At 42.2% G+C, this 20938-nt stretch overlaps 1 protein-coding gene across 1 annotated transcript in view; it reads right to left on the bottom strand.

Annotated features, from left to right (window-relative positions):
• LOC119976524 (golgin subfamily A member 4-like) overlaps positions 1–20938 on the bottom strand; it is a 1176663-nt gene that overhangs the window by 403531 nt on the left and 752194 nt on the right. Inside the window, exons 108-110 of the mRNA XM_038817077.1 lie at positions 17317–17352; positions 15564–15590; positions 300–335 (exon numbers count right to left, since the gene is read on the bottom strand). Coding sequence (XP_038673005.1) covers positions 300–335; positions 15564–15590; positions 17317–17352 — 99 coding nt within the window. The remainder of the gene's footprint in view (positions 1–299; positions 336–15563; positions 15591–17316; positions 17353–20938) is intronic.

Genomic DNA, 20938 nt, shown 5'->3' with positions numbered 1-20938 from the left:
TTAAGGATCTAAATGTTCCTCTTCTCTTCACTGCGTCCTTTTCGAGGAACACATATCCCACATGAAAACCAAAGGGCAGGACTTAACGGATCTATTGTAAAAATATCTACATCAGCACTGCATTACAGAATCTACTTTCTCTTTAAATTACGCATTTGTGCAGATATGGTTTGCATTTAAATAAAATTTGAGCTGAAAGAATGATCAGATCAATGTTCTTTGCTGTGCATATGTCTTGGAAGTCTCACCCATAAGATAACATACGTGAAATTGTAAATTATAAAATGGTATCTTCTCACCAACATCCAATTTGAAAGCTTCAATTTTTGCCAGGTCTGATTTAAAAATAACATATGAGACTTAGCAACTTGATCAGCGGTTAATGTGTTTCGGTATGTAGTATAATTCTTTATCATAATTTCCACTGAATACAGAACAACTAATCGGCATTGCTTCATTTCATATTGCATCAAAAGCTTGGCTGACTGAGTAAACCATTAGTTTTAGTTGATCCCGTAATTTTAACAACTGCTCTCACGAGCCATGCCGAAATTCCAAGCAGGTGATTCTGCATAATTTTAGTGGGCAGCACTGGAAAGCTAACGCATTATCCATGTACGGAAATGTATCCGTGTTGTACCGCTGATATGTGAGCAGACAAAATCAGCCTGCAATTTGTATTTTGGCATATTGTGTTTCTTTGCTCTATGTTTGGGGCAGCAGGGTAGCATGGTGGTTAGCATAAATGCTTCACAGCTCCAGGGTCCCAGGTTCGATTCCCGGCTGGGTCACTGTCTGTGTGGAGTCTGCACGTCCTCCCTCTGTGTGCGTGGGTTTCCTCCGGGTGCTCCTGTTTCCTCCCACAGTCCAAAGATGTGCGGGTTAGGTGGATTGGCCATGCTAAATTGCCCGTAGTGTCCTAATTAAAGTAAGGTTAAGGGGGGGAGTTGTTGGGTTACGGGTATAGGGTGGATACGTGGGTTTGAGTAGGGTGATCATGGCTCGGCACAACATTGAGGGCCGAAGGGCCTGTTCTGTGCTGTACTGTTCTATGTCTATGTTTCTGTTTGAGGTTCTATGCATTTTCTTCATTCCTTGGAAAGTTAATCGAACCTTCTGACTCGAAGGCGCCAGATTCGGGCAATATTCTTGTTACATTTTTCCCTATTGTGTATTTCAATATTCGAACATAGCATTCAAGACCTTGGCACATGAGAACCGTCTTAAGCCTCGGAATTCCTGTATAATCTGTACTATAGATTTTGGGAGGATATTTTCTGATGGCAGGAATGATGATTTGGAGAGATCCATTTTGCTGCAGGTGTCCCTACATTTCCCAGATTCCAAAAACCAATTCATCTCCTATAAAGGTGTACACAATATTTGAATCTTCATCCTGTTCTGCCATTCGTGGCGTCACGAAGTGGTCCTATCTTCTGAAATCCTTTCCCAATATCTTCATCATTTCTACAACTGCCCACTTTTATGTTTTAATTGGTTTTAAACAATTGTATTTTGTTCTGAAATTTCAGAAAACAACAAATAGTGCTTCTACACTCTGCTTAAGAAGAATATTTCGGTGGTTTATAATTGCGTTTTAATTGGGGAGAAAGAGCAGGAAGTCAGTGCAGATATCCCCTGCGGTCATCTCCCTCCAAAACAGGTATACCATTTTGGATACTGTTGGGGGCGATGTCTCATCAGGGGAAGGCAGTAATAGCAAGGCTCATGGCACCGTGGCTGGCTCTGCTGCACAGAAGAGCGGGATAAAGACTGGCAGGGCTACAGTCACAGGCGATTCAATCGTGAGGGGAGTAGACAGGCGTTTCTGTGGTCGAAAACGAGACACCCGAATGGTGTGTTGCCTCACGGGTGCGTGGATCAGGGATGCTTCAGATCGGCTGCAGGATATACTGAAGGGGAAGTGTGAACAGCCAGTTGTCGTGGTGCATATAGGCACCAACGATATAGGTAAAAAATGGGATGAGGTCCTATAATCAGAAATTAGGGAGTTAAATAAGTAAAAAAGAAGGACCTCAACGGTTCTAATCTCAGGATTGCTACATGTTCCACGAGACAGTCAGAGTAGAAATTCAAGTATAGTCAGAATGAAGACGTGGCTTGAGAAATGGTGCAGGAGGGAGGGTTACCGATTTTTGGGACATTGGAACCGGTTCTGGGGGAGGTGGGAGCATTACAATTTCGGACGGCCTACACCTGGGCAGGACTGGAACCAATGTCCTAGGGGGTGCTTTTGCGAACACTGCTGGGGAGGTTTTACGTGAATGTGGTAGGGGGTTGGGAACCAGATTAGGAAGTTAGGTCAGTAAAGAGGCAGCAATTAAAGCCAGTAAGGTACTAGATAATAAATTCAATGTGACTAAGGGGAAGAGTAGACAGGGAAGAGATGATGAACGCAAATGGACAGATGGTCTGAGGTGCATTTGTTTGAATGCGAGGTGCAGCAGGTATGGCAGATGAATTTAGGGCTTGGATTAGTACCTGGGAATATGATATTATTGGTATTACTGAGACTTGGATGAGGGAAGGGCAAGACTGGCAACTAAATATCCCAGGGTATAGATGCATCAGGAGGGATAGAGGGGGAGGAAAAAGGGGAGGAAGAGTTAGATTACTGGATAGAGATGATATCACAGCTGTGATTATGGAGGGCACGCTGGTGTATTCGAACCCTGAGGCAATATGGGTATAGCTAAGAAATAGGATGGGCGCAGTAACATTGTTAGGACTTTACTGCAGGCTTCCCAAAATCGAGCGTGAAGTAGAAGTACAAATATGTAGACAGATTATAGAAAATGTCGGAGCAATAGGGTGCTCGTGATGGGAGATTTTAACTTCCCCAATATTGAATGGGACTCTTGTAGAGTTGGAGGCGTAGATGGAGCAGACTCTGTAAGGAACATCCAGGAGAGTTCTTTTTAGAGCAGTATGTAAATAGTCCAACTCGGGAAGGGGCCATACTGGACCTGGCATTGGGGAATGATCCCACCAGGTGGTTGAAGTTTCAGTCGGTGATGACTTTGGGAATAGCGATCACAATTCCATAAGTTTTAGAATACCCATGGACAAAGACGAGAGTGGTCCTAAAGGAAGAGCGCTGAATTGGGGAAAGGTCAAGAGTAACACCATTCGGCAAGAGCTAGGGAATGTGGATTGGAAGCAGCTGTTTAAGGGTAAATCCACATATGAAATGTGGGAGTCTTTTAACGACAGGTTGGTTAGAGTCCAGGGCAGACATGTCCCTGTGAAAATTAGGTATAGAAATGTCAAGATTAGGGAACGATGGATGATGGGTGGAATTGTGAGACTAGCTATGATGAAAAAGGAAGCATACATAAGAGCATACATAAGGGCTGATTTCCCTCACTGGGCTTAATCGCTGGTTTTAAAGCAGACCAAGCAGGCCAGCAGCGCGGTTCGATTCCCGTATCAGCCTCCCCGGACAGGCGCCGGAATGTGGCAACTAGGGGCTTTTCACAGTAACTTCATTGAAGTCTACTCGTGACAATAAGCGATAGTCATTTCATTTTCATTTTCATCTAGGCGACGTAAAACTGATGACACTTTGGAGGAATATCAGGAAAGTAGGACAAATCTCAAACGCGCAATGAAGAGAGCTCAAATGGGTCATTAAATATCTTTGGCTAACAGGGTTAAAGGAAATCCCAAAACCTTTTATTCGTGTATAAGGAGCAAGTGGGTAACTAGAGAAAGGATTGGCCCACTCAAAGACTAAAGAGGGAATGTATGCGTGGAGTCAGAGCGAATGGGTGAGATTCTTAATGAGTCCTTTGCATCGGTATTCACCAAGGAGATGGACATGACGGATGTTGAGGCTGGGGATGGATGTTTAAATACTCCAGGTCAAGTCGGCATACGGACGGGGGACGTTTTGGGTATTCTTAATGTCATTCAGATGGACAAGTCCCCTGTTCCGGATGTGATCTTTCCCAGATTACTGAGGGAAGCGAGGGAAGATACAGGTGGTGCCTTAACAGGTATCTTTGCAGCATCCTTGAGCACGGGTGAGGTCCCGGAGGACTGGGGAATTGCTAATATTGTACCTTTGTTTAAGAAGGGTAGCAGGGATAATCCAGGGAATTATAGACCTGTGAGTTTGACGTCAGTGGTATGCAAACTTTTGGAGAAGATACTGAGGGATAGGATCAATTCACAGAAAATAGATTTATCAGTGGTAGGCAGCATGGTTTTGCACCGGGAGGTCATGTCTGACAAACCTAATAGAATTCTATGAGGAAGTGACAAAGATAATTGATGAGGGAAGGGCTGTTGATGTCATATACATGGACTTCAGTAAGGCGTTGGATAACGTTTCCCATGGCAGATTGATGGAAAAACTGAAGTCGTATGGGGTTCAGGGTGTATTAGCCAGACGGATAAAGAACTGGCTGGGCAACTGGGGACACAGTAGTGGTGGAAGGGAGTGTCTCAAAATGGAGAAAGGTGACTAGTGGTGTTCCACAGGGATCTGTGCTCGGACTACTGTTTTTTGTGATATACATAAATGATCTGGAGGAAGGTGTAGGTGGTCTGATTAGCAAGTTTGCAGATGATACTAAGATTGGTGGAGTCGCAGATAGCGAGGAGAACTGTCAGAGAATACAAAAAATATAGATAGATTGGAGAGTTGGTCAGCGAAATGGCAGATGGTTTTCAATCTAGTCAAATGCGAGGTCATGCATTTTGGAAGGTCTAATTCAAGAGCGGACTATATGGTCAATGGAAGAATCCTGGGGGAAATTGATGTACAGAGCGATCTGGGAGTGCTGGTCCATGGTACCCTGAAGGTGGCAACGCAGGTCGATAGAGTGGTCAAGAAGGTATACAGCAAGTTTGCCTTCATTGGATGGGATATTGATTACAAGAGTCGGCAGGTCATGTTACAGTTGTATATGACTTTGGTTAGGCCACATTTGGAATACTGCGTGCAATTCTGGTCACCACATTACCAGAAGGATGTGGATGCTTTAGAGAGGGTGCAGAGGAGGTTCACCAGGATGTTGTCTGGCATGGAGGGTGCTGGCTATGAAGAAAGGTTGAGTAGATTAGGGTTGTTTTCGTTGGAAAGACGAGGTTGAGGGGGGACCTGATTGAGGTCGACAAAATTATGAGAGGTATGGACAGGGTGGACAGCAACAAGCTTTTTCCAAGCGTGGGGTTCTCAATTATGAGGGGTCACGATTTCAAGGTGAGAGGGGGAAAGTTTAAGGGAGGTGTGCGTGCAAAGTTTTTTTTACCAAGAGGGTGGTGGGTGCCTGGAATGCTTTGCCAGCGGCGGTGGTGGAGGCGGGCACGATAGCATGATTTAAGATGTATCTAGACAGATATATGAACGGGAGGGGAACATGGTTGTAGATCTTTGGAAAATAGGCGACAGGTTTAGATAAAGGATCTGGATCGGCGCAGTTTGGGAGGGTCGAAGGGACTGTTCCTGTGCTGTAATTTTCTTTGTTCTTTGTTCTTAATTGCTGATATACCCTCGCCATTTTCTTGAAAATAGCCGCACGATTTCATCCGAGAGCATGGATATTATTTCGTTATTTCAAGATAAAAGAACCTCCAATTGCTTGTCTTATCAATAATGCTTTCTTCAGATTTAATATTAATAGTTCAGCTAATTCTTCTAATTTTGAGACACTTTGGGCAATGCTTGTACTCGTTCAAATCTAGTTTCAAAATTGAAGAGCAAGGACATTTGTGCGATTTACACTAGTCAGTTTAGTACCTGTTCTAAGTCGCTCATAATTTCCCACAGAACTAACAATTGTCCTTCTCATGTCAGACGACAGGAAGCAGGGGCAATTGAGTGTAATTTACACTTCCATAGGTTAGGCACATTCACGTTGCCATGCTTTCTATTCGTGCAAAAAATCAGATTCGTTGGGCAGGCCCTGTAAATGTCAAAGTGAACAACGGCGCGATAACACTCACCGATAAATACTGCGAAAAATGTAGTCTCATGCATCGAAAAGATATGTATAACAGTCAATATTGATGAAAAATGCCAGCAATTGGCCAACAATTACTGCAGTTCAACAAAAAATGCTATTCTGACATATTTTTCAATTTAAAAAGAAGACAAGGCCATTTTTAAAATTTCACTCTTACTTCGCTGGGGGCCAGCATTTGCAGCCGTCCATAATGGCCTGAGAGGATGCGGTTGTGACCTGCAGTTTTGAACAGTGTAGGTGCAGGTGCAGGTGCAAGCACTGTGCTATTAGTTTCAGGATCGTGACCCAGCGGCAACATTTGACCACGTCAGGATGGTGAGTGACTTGGAAGGGAACTTCCAAGTACTGATGTTCCTATGTGTGCCCTTGTCCTTCAAATTGGTAGTGGTCATGGGTTTCGAAGATTATTCCTAAAGAAACTTGGTGCGTTTCTGCAGTATATCTTGCAGATGGTATACATTACTGCTATTGTGCGTCGATGGTGGTTGGATTAAAAGACATGATGTGGAAATGCCGACGTTAGACTGGGGTGCCCACAGTAAGAAGTCTTACAACAGGTGAATCACTTGAGGAAGGAGCAGTGCTCCGAAAGTTGTGATTCTAAACAAACCTGTTGCACTTTAAACTGGTGTTGTAAAACTTCTTCCAGAGTAAATGTCAGTTGAAGGGACGCCGAGCAAGCGGACGTCTTTGTCCTGGATGGTATACAGCTTTCTGAGATTTTTGGAGCTGCATTCACCCAAACAAGTGGAGAGTATTCTAGCAAACATCTGATTTGTGTCTTGAAGAAGGTGCACGAGCTTCCTGGAATCGGCAGGCGGCTTAGTCACCAAAGAATTACTCGACCTGACTTGCTCTTGTAGCACAGTATATATCTGGCTGCTGCAGTTCAGTTCCAGGTAAATGGTCACCCCCAGGATGTTGATAGTTGGGGATTCTTTGATAATAATGCCAATTAATGTCAAGAGATGATAGTTTTATTTTAACTGATTGGAGATGGTAATTCCTCCACATGTGTGAGGCGGCGAATGCCACTTTCTTTTGTCAGGCCAAGCCTGGACATTTTTGAAGCCTTGCTGTATTTGAACGTGAACTGCTGCATGGTCTGAGGAGTAAGGTAAATGGTGCTAATGATTGCTCAATCATCAGCGGGCTTCCCTGCATCAAAACCTAAAGTGGAACGAAAGTTATTGATGAAGCAGCTGAAGACGGTTCAGCCAAGGACAGTACCTCTTGCAACTTCCGCAGTATTGTACAAGGACTGAGATGACTAACCTCCAGCACCATCTTGATTTCTTCTGTCTCCAACCAGTAGTGAGCTTTGCCCTCATCACCTAGTTTTTGACTCTAGTTTTTATCGGGCTCGTTGAAGCATTATTTATTCAAATGCTGCCATGCAGTCAATGGCAGTCACTCTAACCTCACCGGAGAACGTAAATGAAGATTTTTCTATGACTCTGATATTTAACGAAGGACCACTGGTAAAATCAAAATCGGCGAAAGCATTGCAAATATCCTGATCCTGCTGATGAACTGTACTCCGAGTGGTTTAAATGTACAGGAGCCCCGTCTGTCAGCAAGCAAATACAAACGTTTAGAGACAAACTGCAGAAAATAATTGGCGTGTCCAGGATTATGTCATTGCTGGAGTCAAAGATTCTGTATTCGAGCAAGTTGCATGTATCACTCAGCCATGTTGCTTACGGATTCATGTTGAGGAGATAATCCACCTCTTTGATCGGTGATAAATATTGACCCAGAGCAAACATATGTGAAGAACCACTTTTCCAGAGGGAACATCAAAATCTCACATTTAAAGAAACTCGGCCAAAGCTCAGTTCAAACCCATCTTCTAGATCTTCACGTATTACAAACATTTTCAGAAAATAACGATACCATGTAAGATCAGCAGCACTAAACTGGATCCACGATATTGTGTTCGAGTATTGTCAACAGGACTGAGTCAATATAAACAAGGTGGAATGTTGAGAGGACGTGCGAAAACGTAATTGCGTCCATCACTGCTTGGCAGAGAAGCCCAAATTTGCCATACAGCGAGAAATGCAGAATGTAAAAGGAAATAGGTGAGAAAAGAAGTTTCGAGAGGTCAAGTTCTGTGGTAACCGTCATGCAATGCATCAGTTTACTAAAGCCACCAGTGTTGTCAATCGACTGAGTTAAAATTAACAAAATTTTCTTCACTCACAGAATGGTGTCTCACATGTTATGGACAAGGTACCAGCAGAATATGCTGGAAGATATATTTTCAAAATCTCCTCAGACGTGAACCACCATGGCAAATTAAACTGCCTGACTGTCCACCAATTTAATACAAAGAACATAAGAACACAACAACATCAGAACAAGGAGCAGAAGTAGTCCATCTGGCCCCTCGAGCTTGCTCCGCCATTCCCTCAGATCATGACTGATGTTTTGTGGACTCAGCTCCACTTTCGGGCCCGAACACCATGACCCTGAATCCCTTTATTCTTCAAATATCTAACTATCTTTATCTTATAAACATTAAATGAAGGAGCCTCATCTGCTTCACTGGGAAAGGAATTCCATAGATTCATAACACTTTGGGTGAAGAGGTTCCTCGTAAACTCAGTCCAAAATCTACTTCCCCTTATTTTGAGGCTATGCCCCCTAGTTCTGCTTTCACCCGCCAGTGGAAACAAGCTGCCGACATCTAACCTATCTCTTCCATTCATAATTGTATAAGTTTATTTTAGATCCCCGTGCATCGTTCTAAATTCCAAACGTGTACAGCCCCAGTCTACTCAACCGCTCCTCATAATCCAACCCCTTCAACTCTGGGATTAACCGAGTGAATCTCCTCAGCATACCCTCCAGCGCCAGTACGTCCTTTCTCAGGTAAGGAGACCAAAACTGAACACAATACTGCAGGTGTGGCCTCACTAACACCTTATACAATTGCAGCATAACCTCCCTCGACTTAAACTCCATCCCTCTAGGAATGAAGTACAAAACTGTATTTGCCTCCTTAATCATTCTGTTGCACCTATAAACCAACTTTTTGCGACTCATGCACGAGCACACCCAGGTCTCTCTGCGCAGCAGCATGTTTTGATATTTTAACATTTAAATTATTATCCCTTTTGCTGTTATTTCTATCAAAATGGATAACCTCACATTTGTCAACATTGTACTCTATCTGCCAGACCCTAGCCTATTCAATTAACCTATAAAAATCCCTCTACAGATTTCCGGTAAACTCCGCAGTTTTTGCTTCACCACTCAGCTTAGTGACGTCTGCAAGCTTGTACACATTGCACTTGATCCCCAACTCCAAATCATCTGTGTAGATTGTGAACAAATGTAGGCCAAACAGTGATCCCTGAGGGACACCGCTAGTTACTGATTGCCAACCAGAGAAACACCCATTAATCCCTACTTTTTGATTTATATTAATTAACGAATCCTCTATTTATGCTACTACTTTACCTTTAATGGCATGCATATTTATCTCATGTAGCAGCCTTATATGTGGCAGCTTGACAAACGCTTTCTGTAAATCCAGATATACCACATCCAATCGCTCCCCGTTATCTACCGCACTGGTAATGTCAACAAAACATTCCACTACATTACTTAGGCACGACCTGCCCTTTATGAACCCATGCTGCGTCTGCCCAATGGCCCACTTTCAACCAAATGCCTCGCTGGGTTTCATCATTACATTGCAAAATGATTTATGTGTCAAATACATACAAGAACATGGATAAACGGCATAATAATAAAGCTATAATTAATTGGCGTAATGCAGCAATGAATTAAATGGATGGAAAATAAACAGCCTGCATGCACGATGCTGAGCTTTTCTTCAAATTGGAGGCCCATAATTGATGCTATGGAACTGCGAATGAAAGGTTAAAATCTTGCTCAGGACTAAAATAAAGTCACGTGCGTTCAGGAAGCGAAGTACATAATATGGTCGAAATTATCGAAGTATCTCCCACTGGTCTAAATTTGGAGAACTGCTGACTCGCATTCACTTGAATTACCTGCATCGTATGGTGAAAAAATTCCTCGCAAACTGCGTTTTGCAGTAAAAGGTTTTGTATTGTTTATGCTGCCAGGTAAATCCAACGAAAATGTTGAGAACGGCACCAGAAATCCATAATTGTATGCATCGACCTAACCGAAGTATTTCAATTAATCGCAAAGCTCAATTGTGGTGCAGGTATTTCTAAATGTAGAACAGCACCACACTCTGTTCGATTATTATTTGACTGTAACTGCTGCGATTCAGAGATATCTGCCATTTAATGAGACCATGGTTAACCTTTTGAACTACTCCACATAACTTTGTTTGGCCCGTATGACAGTGTTCTTTGCTGAGCAAATATGTACCAATTTAGGATGTCAAACTAACAATTGATCGGTCATCAATTGACCCCTGTCACTCTGTGCGTGGTGACGTGTTTCCTAGCAATTCACCGGAATGATTTGGACCTATTTTTTGTGACTGGCCTGTATTTTCCGAAATAACCAACAGTGGTAACACTTTATTTTGATCTACCCAGTATGTTCCTGTAAATTACTTGAAGACTTAGGTCAGATCACCCTGGAATTTCTGAATTATAGAGAAGGCAAAGCTCATTTGCATCATCTCTTCCCATATGTTAACCCCTAGAGTTCTGCTATACTTCATGTCAACCTGTTTTCACTCCCTCACAGGCCAACATACATTTTCTGAGGTGTGGTGCTCAGATCTGCTCACAGTACCACAAGTGGGTTCGAACCAGGATTCACTAAAGCTGCAGCATTGATTCACTGTCCTTATCATTCAGTCCTTCACACGTACAATCTCACATTTACCACCTCGGTTACATGTTACACTTGCTCCATTGATCAGATCTATGTATTTTAACGTCACGTTATTTTTGAAAGTCGACTAAATTTAGCTTTACCCCATCTTGAATAATCGCTGAGTAATGCTTTTCTAGTGCAAAATTGATAAACTCAATCATTGAAATCCATCTGCCAGATTTTTACCCATTGATCAAGTCTAACAATATCGCTGTCTTAAATGCCACACAACTTTGCATTTCAATGTCATTATTCAGGTCATTAAGGAATAATGTGACCAATTGAAGCCCTAGCAGAGATCACTGAGGGAAAACACTTGTAACGTCCCATGAATTTGAATACCTTCCCATCATCCCTATATTCTGTCGCATGTCCTTACCAATTTATTCAGTAATTTGGGCTGAATTCTGTTGATTTATAACTGAGTGAACAATCTGTTATGTGGGGCTTTATGAAATAACTTCCAGAAGTCTATGTAAACAACATGCATATTCATGTCTTCAAAATATGCTACGAGATTTGTCGGGTTTTATCCATGTTGACTCTCATTGATTCGCTGAAAATTTCGAGATCTTCAGTTACCCATCTGAAAAATCCTTGATTTCCCTCTTTCGCACTTCTTAAAGAGGGGAGTGACTTGAGCAATCCCTCAATCCAGAGAGATTGCTCTTGAATTTAGGGATTACTGAAAAATTATACTTGTGGCATCCACAATATGCTTCATGACTTCCTTCAAGACTCTTTTATCGAAATAGTCAGGTCCTCCTGATCACATTAAGTTCCATTAATTTCCTATTTATCAATGTTTTGCATACGATAATCTTATTTAGTCCTTCTCGCCCATTCACTGTTAATCTCCCGGAACCCTCCAGCAAACTATCAGCCTGAGGCAAAGTCATTATGTAAAATCCCTACCATTTCGCCATAATCTCTGAAGAAATACCCACTTTGAGTCGTGAGCAGGCCAGCATTGCTCCTGAGTACTGGCTATCCCTTTATGTAACTATAAAATTCCTTAATTATTTTGATATTCCTTGCAAATTTCCTTGAATAGTCCTTTTTTTCGCTCTTTTAAGGTGTCTTCTGGCCCTCTGCTGGTCTGTATCTTCCTCATTCAGTAGGTTCTGTGTTAGTTTCTGCATTTTTATAAGCCATTTCCATTAGCTGCATGCGGTCCCTTATCTCTTTAGTTGTTCAGGGCTCTGTTTTTTTTCTGTGAAGTGGAGATTTTCCCTCTCAGTGCAAAACAAGATCAGCATTGCATTAAATGCTCCCCTCAACAACTTGCACTGCTCTTCGGTTTTCATTTCTCCATGAGCTCCAATTTAGTTTGTTCAGTTTCTATCTTATCTCAAACTTGGCCTTGCGTGAATCTAAAATTCCTGAAGCTGAGCTGTGTTTTTCACTTTCAATAACTATATTGAAATTATAAATGCTGTGACCACTATTTGATGAATGGTCTTGCGTAATCAGGTTACTAATTAATTTCCGCTCATTACTAAATCCAACCATGTTTGGTCCCCTTGTTGCTTTCAAGACATATTTCTGCCGGAGTTCGTCTCTGACAGACGCTATAAATGCACGATCTTTCTGCACTTCTATTTCTCCTAATTTATGTGAAAGTTCACCCCCCCCCCCACCCCCGCAGCCTCCCAACCCCACACCCGCCTTAATACCCTTCGCCTTCGTGGTACATTTGCCTAATTTCTGTATGTATACAATCTAGCACTTCCGAGTTGCTACCACGTGGACGATACACAAAACCTATCGTCTTATTGGCTCCCTTACTTTTCCTCAGTTGCACGAACAAGTTCTCCACTGGATGTGTTCCCCTCATATATAATCTCTCGCCAATTAATTGATTTGGTTCATCGTTAGTCAGGTTGTTGCCACACTCCCCCGCACGCATCCGCCAATTTTCCCTGTCCGTCCTATAAACCTTCGAACCTATTGTATTCCGTTCACACTTCTGACCATCTCGCAGTCGTGTCTCCGTAACGGCTTCTATATCATAATCTCGAATTTGATTATGTGCCTGTTGCGCATTTAATCTATTCATTACACTCCAGTTTGCACTGATACCTTGGTCGACATTTTCAAGCCGCATAACAATTCAAGTCATTCGTCACTCGTTGCAAAGGGAAGCGACTAGGTTGAGGCTCTGAATATCATTCGGCAGCGTGTGGGTTATTCCAATCTATTCATTTGGGCTATTATTCTTGGCATCCCTAAACAATGGGAATTTCCTGAGTTTCTGGAGTGTGTGTACGCGTATGGGGGCCCGGTGGTGGTGGGGAACGGTGGGTGTGGACGCTGAAATGCAAGCCTTTGCCATAATTAACTGCATGAAACTAATTATAAATTTACGATACCGGCAGGCTTGTTATTAAACCGAATATTATGACGTCACTCTCAGCAATCTAGTTTCCATTACAGACAGCGCTGAAGAAACGCACAAATCATACGCTAACCGTCCTCCAAACATTACAAACTTAGTGAAAACGTCCGGCACCGCTGATTGAAACAATTGTCGGCGAAACCTGAGCGTTCAGCATGTCAAAACAGTATTTGCATGTATTTAAATGTGATAACAGGGTTGGACAGAGCTTCCTCCAAGTTTACGCCTTGATCCACATGTCTCAGTCAAAAGTATCGGTGGCGTGACTAAGGGCAGCATGGTAGCATGGTGGTCAGCATAAATGGTTCACAGCTCCAGGGTCCCAGGTCCAGTTCCCGGCTGGGTCACTGTCTGTGCGGAGTCTGCACGTCCTCCCCGTGTGTGCGTGCGTTTCTTCCGGGTGCTCCGGTTTCCTCCCACAATCCAAAGATGTGCGGGTTAGGTAGATTGGCCATGCTAAATTGCCCATAGCGTCCTAAAAAGTAAGGTTAAGGGGGGTGGGTTTGTTGGGTTACGGGTATAGGGTGGATACGTGGGTTTGAGTAGGGTGATCATTGCTCGGCACAACATCGAGGGCCGAAGGGCCTGTTCTGTGCTGTACTGTTCTATGTGTTTTCAAACGGGGACTGGGCAGCATTGTGCAGGTTAGGTGGATTGGCCATGGTAAATTGCCCTTAGCGTTCAAAATCACAGTAAATAACTTTGACAGATGTGCAAAAGGAAATAAAATCCTTAGTGTTGGGTGGGGCTACTGGGTTATGGGGATAGGGTGGAGGTGTTGACCATGGGCAGGGTGCCCTTGCGGAGCCGGTGCAGATTCGATGGGCCGAATGGCCTCCTTCTGTAAATTCTATGATCTATAATAATAGCTGCTGAGGGGTCTCGGGAGCCTAAACGAAACATGGATAGACCGTTGAACACTCTCAATCACGCTGGGAGATTTTTTGCCCTGCTGGGGTAGGCGCCGTGAGAACTTGATGTCAAGTCAGTGGACTTCGGGTTTCCATCTCTAGATTCGGGAGGCCTGTCTCAGACCGACATTGCTTCAGTATGTCTTTCCTTGCTCCTCGCATTAATCCCTGTCTCCTCTGAACGTTGAAAATGTTCATTGCCATCTGTAATCCCACCCAGAACACCACTGGGCCCCTGATACCCCTGCTCTATCAGGGGTCAAGCACAATCCTCTGAAGCTTTGGCCCATTGCACAGAAATCAGTGGATCAGTATTGCTCTCCCCAGTCCGTGGAGGCCTGTACCGTGGCCATCTTTTGCAGCCCTCACTGGTTCTCCGCCCCTCAGCAGGCAAAGGCCTCGACATTTAATCAGCACCCCTCCAGATCACCAACTGTCTGCCTTTGTTGTGCTGGTAACGCTGACTGCCAGTACCACTGCCTCCCAGGCAGTGTTCAAGAGAACAGCTTTGAGGTTGTGACCCAGCTTTGTTAAGAGAGTTCTCATCCACACCTCCTTGTTATGGTCCTGTGGGCCCATCTGGGACAACTCACCTCGGGGGAGGGGGGGGGGAGCATATGTTTTGTGAGCCATATTCGTGGCTGCAGTGCTGAAGTCGGATGTGGAGGGCTTAATAACATTTCCTGTTTTGAGGCTCTTTGCCTCTAAAGTTGGACCCCGTGGTCAGAACACCAGCTAGGTAGGGTAGCAGCACCCTTTCAAAGTGGGCATCGTGGTCCACATCAACGCTTCAGCATGTTGCCTTAACTTTAAACTGTTATTAACACTCAGGTTATTAGTCATATTAATTCTGGGAAACTAGCGAAGGTAAATCAAACAGATATTAGCGGAGCCTTGTCAAATAGTAAATTTATGATTTTAAGATAAAGTTTAATTTTATTTAATAAATGTTTTTCAGATTACTGACGCAAACAAGAATCGTGACAACCTCTGACCCTACCAGAAGCCAGGCTCCAGTCCAACCCTATTTCTAAATTGCTGGCCTTAAAATTATTTAAAATTTCTTCACCCCAAAGATTTTGTTTCCTTTTGCACATCTGTCAAAGTTATTTACTGTGATCGGCTGTTTGGACAGGCTAACAAATTCGCTGCTGCTGCAAGCTGTGACTGTCTTGGAATGAACATGGAGCTGGAAGTGAAGTCGCAGTCAAGCGTAATTCTCTATCAGCGACAATCACTTTCTGGTTAACACCGAACGGTTTTATTTTGCCATTGAACGCAAACTCCATGCCGCTGCAATAAACAGTTTTCTCGGGCCACTATGCGGTTCAATTGTTAAAATAAGTCGTCAAATCTGCGGAATGTAACAATTAATTAGCTTTGATCGCATCTGCATATTACTTGTTGAAATATTTCATTACTCACCGTCACTTTTTGGCATACTTTGTAATTCTACAGGACCAAAGATAAAAGTGATTGCATTTGTTTCTGTATGTATATTTAGGGAATTGCTGTTTCAAACATACCTCAGCTCCATATGCAGAAGGATAGTTTTGCTTGTCAATCTAGCTCTCACTTGCTGCATTTTTTATTCCAACGTCATTGAGCACGTGCAGCGATCATTTTGTTTAACTTAAGCTTCTGTGTAAGAAACTTTCTGTATCAAATGAAAGCTGGTTACCACATCTCAGCGGAAATCAGTATGGTACAGTATCGGGTAACGCTATTTTCCATTATGTACCTCACTTGTATTGGCTCCGCTCATTGGAAAATTCAAATTTGCACATCTTTTCCATTGAAAATATGTTATTGAGGTAATGACGTGATAAACTTCATAATTGACGGTAGAGCAACTTGTCGCAACTGCAGTCGGGGAACAAGTCATTCTTGAAAATTACGTTATTTGGTCAAACTAATAGGATCTATAAATATGGGTTTTTATTACTGGATGCTGCGATTCCTGACAGACTTTTTATTCACATGTTTTCGGGGTTTGAATTATGCATGCATCATTTACGAAATATGTCTACAATATATAATTGAACGAATTTGTCAACATCACTGAAGTATCATCAGTAGCTCATACGGAGGAAACTAAAACAGTTTGACACAGAACACAAAGGAGATGTTAGGCCAGAGGATCACAAGTCATCCGGAAGATTAGGCTTTGCGGAGTGTATTCATGAATGGTTGGAAACAGGGGTCGACGTCAAGACGTCTAGTCAACTAAATGCATGTCCTGCGATGTGAAGAAACCATTCTTGCGACTTCACAAGGCGTCTGCCAGTAGGCGGATCTGTGTAGATTTAGAAGCACGAGGAGACTAGACTCATAAATGCGATAATGTCATGGATTAATTAGTATGCCGGCCTCACTGTCAAGACATAATTTACTCGGGAGCCAAGATAGGTTAGGAAGCAACCAATGATCGTTGAAAGGTCCATTATAAAAATGTTTCTATATCTCCATAAGATTTCGAATATTAAATGATTGACTTGATTGATTGACTGGTAAAACCAAGTCCCATAAGTAATATTTGATTTCCGAGACAATTAATTGGTTGCTGCAGTGATTGTTTTCATTCTGGTGACCAGGCAATCTGGCCCGATAAAATGGCAAGACATAGCTCAGATGTTCATCTTCTCAAAGGATTTATATTTGCAGAAAAGGTCTGGAATACGGCATGTCTGCCTCGAATACTAAGTGTTGACCTTTGCATTAGAATTGGAACAAAAATAGTAAGTTATTAGAACCATTGATTACATTATAAAATCTAAGACCCATAGCAATATAAATGGAATCTGCACGTTCAAGACTCACGACATTCATGTGATTGTTGTTTGGGTGTGAACTGGAAGATATTCACGGAATAAAAGTTTATGCTAGCTCAGATTTGTTTGAATACATTTTGCTTCGAAAACTGTTTGAGTGCAAAAGCAATTGATGGTTTCGTGGTTTTGCATGGTAGAACATATGGTGTTAATTTAAAACCCTGGAAATGGACCTGAATTTGAGCACGAAACAATATTTGCACTGTGTTCTTTAGGTTTAATCGTTATGGCATGATATTCTGAATGAAATTTCTTCAACGGCAACAAATTATTTGAAGCTATATTGGCATTTGATGGCAACAATGCAAAGTTGCAATTTAATTTTTAAATATCTAATGTTCGTTTACCTGCATCATTCAAGCAGTCCATCACTGAACTTATTTCTGCAACAAAAGAAAATAATGCAAACATAGGGACCGTTACATTCTTTTCTGAATACTACCGCGCATAATCATGGGATCAACAAGTATTTCAGCCCTGTTTGTAGATACAAGCTGAAAATTAAGCCAACTCTTTGGGATAGAACCGTTGCCTTCCAAAACTGATATCTATGCCTGTGGTGGCAGAACGTGGTGACATGTGCATCAATTGAGGACCATATCTGAGTAAAATTATCTTCTTAATTTGTTTTTGAAAGGAACTGGTGATAATTTCACCCCTCTAATAATTATAACTTTAGTATGTTTTAACGCACACGATTAATAATATTAAATTAGTCGGTTTCAACTTTTTACACCAGCTATTATTCAAAGAGAATACATAAGCCGTAAGATAGCGTCCTGTTAGCTTGATACTATACGAAAGAATGCCCTTCATACTGAGGAGTCGCATAGTTAGGAAAGGTTTCCCTCTATTGGCAAAACGAATGCCTGGAGCAAACCGTCACTTGGCATCGGGTCGCACCTGCATAAATTAATGTTTGAGTATGTGTTTGTCAACAGACATGCAGCAGAGTCGAAATATAGGCGAGATCCAGTTGGATCCATGAATTTACAAGTATGCAGAGGTAATGACTGTTTTATTTAAGATGTCTAAACGTGCACTCAGTATCATGAATTATTGAGAGATCGAGGAAAGCAATACAGGCGACCAAGCAATATGACGCAATTCAAGGGACCTCTGTCAGAATCAATCTAACACGTAATAGCTTAATTTATTACGAACATTGCTTAATTCCAGTGGAGACAGGCATGTACCCAAATATTCTTAGAAGTAAGACAAGATGCAAAACGTCATCTGCCATTATCTGTTTTCTGTGATGATTTCGACAGTTGAAGCCGGCTAATATATATTTTCTAGCAGCATCCAAACATTTCAAGTCGTGGCTAATAAATTTGAGTGCACGCACAGCAGACCGGATATGAGTGATGCAGAACGCAATGTTTGGGTTTAGAACTGACATGAATAGAACCTACAGAGAAAGTAGAAACAGGAGAAGGCCATTCAACTCACCGAGCCTGCTCAGCTAGTCATTTGATCATGACTGATGATCATGTTCATCACACTGATCCAGAGTTCCCCCATCTCGCTTGATCCCTTGAGCTCCAAGAGCAAATTCGAATTCGGTCTTGGAATTTCATAAAGGTTTGGCCTCAATTATTTTCTATGGCAGTGAATGCCACAGATTCACCACTCTCTGGAGAAGACATTTCTCCTCACCTCAGTATTCATATGTTGCCTGGTATGGAGGACATTAGTTTTGTGGAGACGTTGGATCAACGCAATTTGTTATCACCTGAACAGCGGAGATTGAGCGGCAACCTGAGAGAAGTCGACACAATAGTGAGGGGCGTGGATATAGTGGGTAGACAGAAACTTTTTTTCAACCAGGGTCAGAGAGCCAATTACGATGTGACAAATGTTTCAGGTGTGAGGGGAAAATTTAGAGATGATGTTGAAGGGAAGTAATTTACACAAAGTGCTGGATCTCTCTGCCAAATGTTGCGTTGGAAGAAGGTATCATAGTGGCATTTACAGATCCATGAATAGAATGGGAAAAGAGGCATATTGACCCAGGAAGTGGAGAAACGTTTTGGATGGAGTGGCAGCATGGTCGCCCCAGGCTTGGAGGGTCTTGGCACCTGTTCCTGTGCTGTACATTTTTTCTTCCGTGTTACTTGTTTATCGATAATACTCACTCTATGACCCCAGATCTAGATTCCCCACCTTCGGCAAGATTCTTTCTTTTTCAAATAAATTTCGAGCAGCCAAAAATGTTTTATTTTCCAATTAAGGGGCAATTTAGCGTGGCCAGTCCACCTAACCAGCACATCTTTGGGTTAAGTGGTGAAACACACACATACATGGGGAGCATGCACAAACTCTACACCGAAAGTGACCCAGGTGCAAAGGTCATGTGAATAATGCCAGAACTTTAAAAAAAAAATTATTATGTGTGTTTTGGAGTCGTGTTATTAAAAAAATGTTAGACTGGATTATTCAGTTATATGCCTGCTGAAGCGGTGACCAAGGGGCTAACTGCTTGAGCAGGCTGTGATGTCCCACATGGGAAGGATTCCGTAAGTTTATTTTTGTTTCGTTTTGAGCCCTGCTCTGTTGTTTTTAGTTGGAATTTTGAAAGTTCTGGTCTGTTTTGTGCCGAAAGGATGTATATTTCTGAGACAGCCGTCTGAAAGTTTCTCTCCAAATTACTTTGTGAATAGATATTTAAGACACTGAATATTAACTGCATCCGTAAGTGGCTTTTGACCTGTTTGTGTGGCTTTTGCTTAATTGAAATTATAGAAGTAGCTCGGTGAGTAAGATCAAAGATTTTTGTTTATATTTTTAGAACTCTTTAATTATTAATTGAAAGTATATTATAAACTTGGATGTTAATAATTAGGCAATTATTTCTTAATAGTAATATTTCGTCTACCATAAAATATCTCTTATTGTCTGTGGAATCACTCGTGAGTGAAGCATTATTTCCTCAAAGTCTGTAAATCGAAACATTAAGACGTTTCATATATATTTTGGCCTTGTTTCGGGTACCGTGACAAAAATTTTGAATGTTGTCGGGATTAAGCCATATAATTCGAGGTTGGTTTGGGATTATTGAATTAAAGGCAATGGGCAGCGCGGTAGCACAAATGGCTATCACTGAACCTTAATAGCGCCAGGATCCGAGGTTCGATTCCATACTGGGTCACTGTCCAAGCGGTGTCTGCACGTTCTTCCCGTGTCTGCGTGGGTTTACTCTGGGTGTTCCAGTTTCCACTCACAGTCCAAAGACGTAAAGGTGGATTGTCCATGCTAAATTGCCTTTAGTGTAAAAAAAGAGTAAGGAGGTTCTGCTGCTTAACAGGAGGAGGGTGGATGTGAGGGATTAAGTGGGTCCGTGCAGACTCCTTCTGCACTGTATGTTCTATGTTCTATTTAATGTCCGAGGAAGTGCTGCTTTTTTCAGGTGTTGGTCTGTCAGTTTATCTAGGAAGAGACAGGAAAAACAAATCTTTCCGTGGTGATGAATTTCCTGGGAGTGGAAGAGTTGTTGTGTTTTACAAAGGGTGGTTAAACAAAGTGTTTAGATTTGGCGAAGTTGACGTTGACGTTAGTTGGAGAGGCGAGGAAGTGGTAGATTATTACAGTAAGAGTTCGGCATTTAAATTAGCACAGGACAAATCTGACAAAATGGAATTGGCAAAACTACAATTAAAATCAGACAGCTTGAATTAGAAGAAAGAGAGGAGGAAGGCAATGCCAGAAGCAAATGAAAAAGAGACAAAAGCAATGGAAAGAATAAAAGAGTAAGGAGACTTAATTTGTGCTTTGCAAAATAGGAATTAAGGAGAGTCAGTTGGCAGGGAAAAACGAACGCCAACTTCAAACGTTTGAGTTCAACGCAGAAGGTCAGGAAAGCCAGGACGAAGGAGTAATCCCTCCGTCAAAGGCCATGCAGGGATATATTTAAACATATTCAAGCACTGCGAGGGTTTGAGGAGAAATATGTGGAAGCCTTTTTTAAAT

The sequence above is a fragment of the Scyliorhinus canicula genome, chromosome 13, assembly GCF_902713615.1.
Source record: "Scyliorhinus canicula chromosome 13, sScyCan1.1, whole genome shotgun sequence".
Lineage (NCBI taxonomy): Eukaryota > Metazoa > Chordata > Chondrichthyes > Carcharhiniformes > Scyliorhinidae > Scyliorhinus > Scyliorhinus canicula.
The sequence above is the reverse complement of the archived record's forward strand: the minus strand, read 5'-3'. Positions and strand labels throughout refer to the sequence as shown.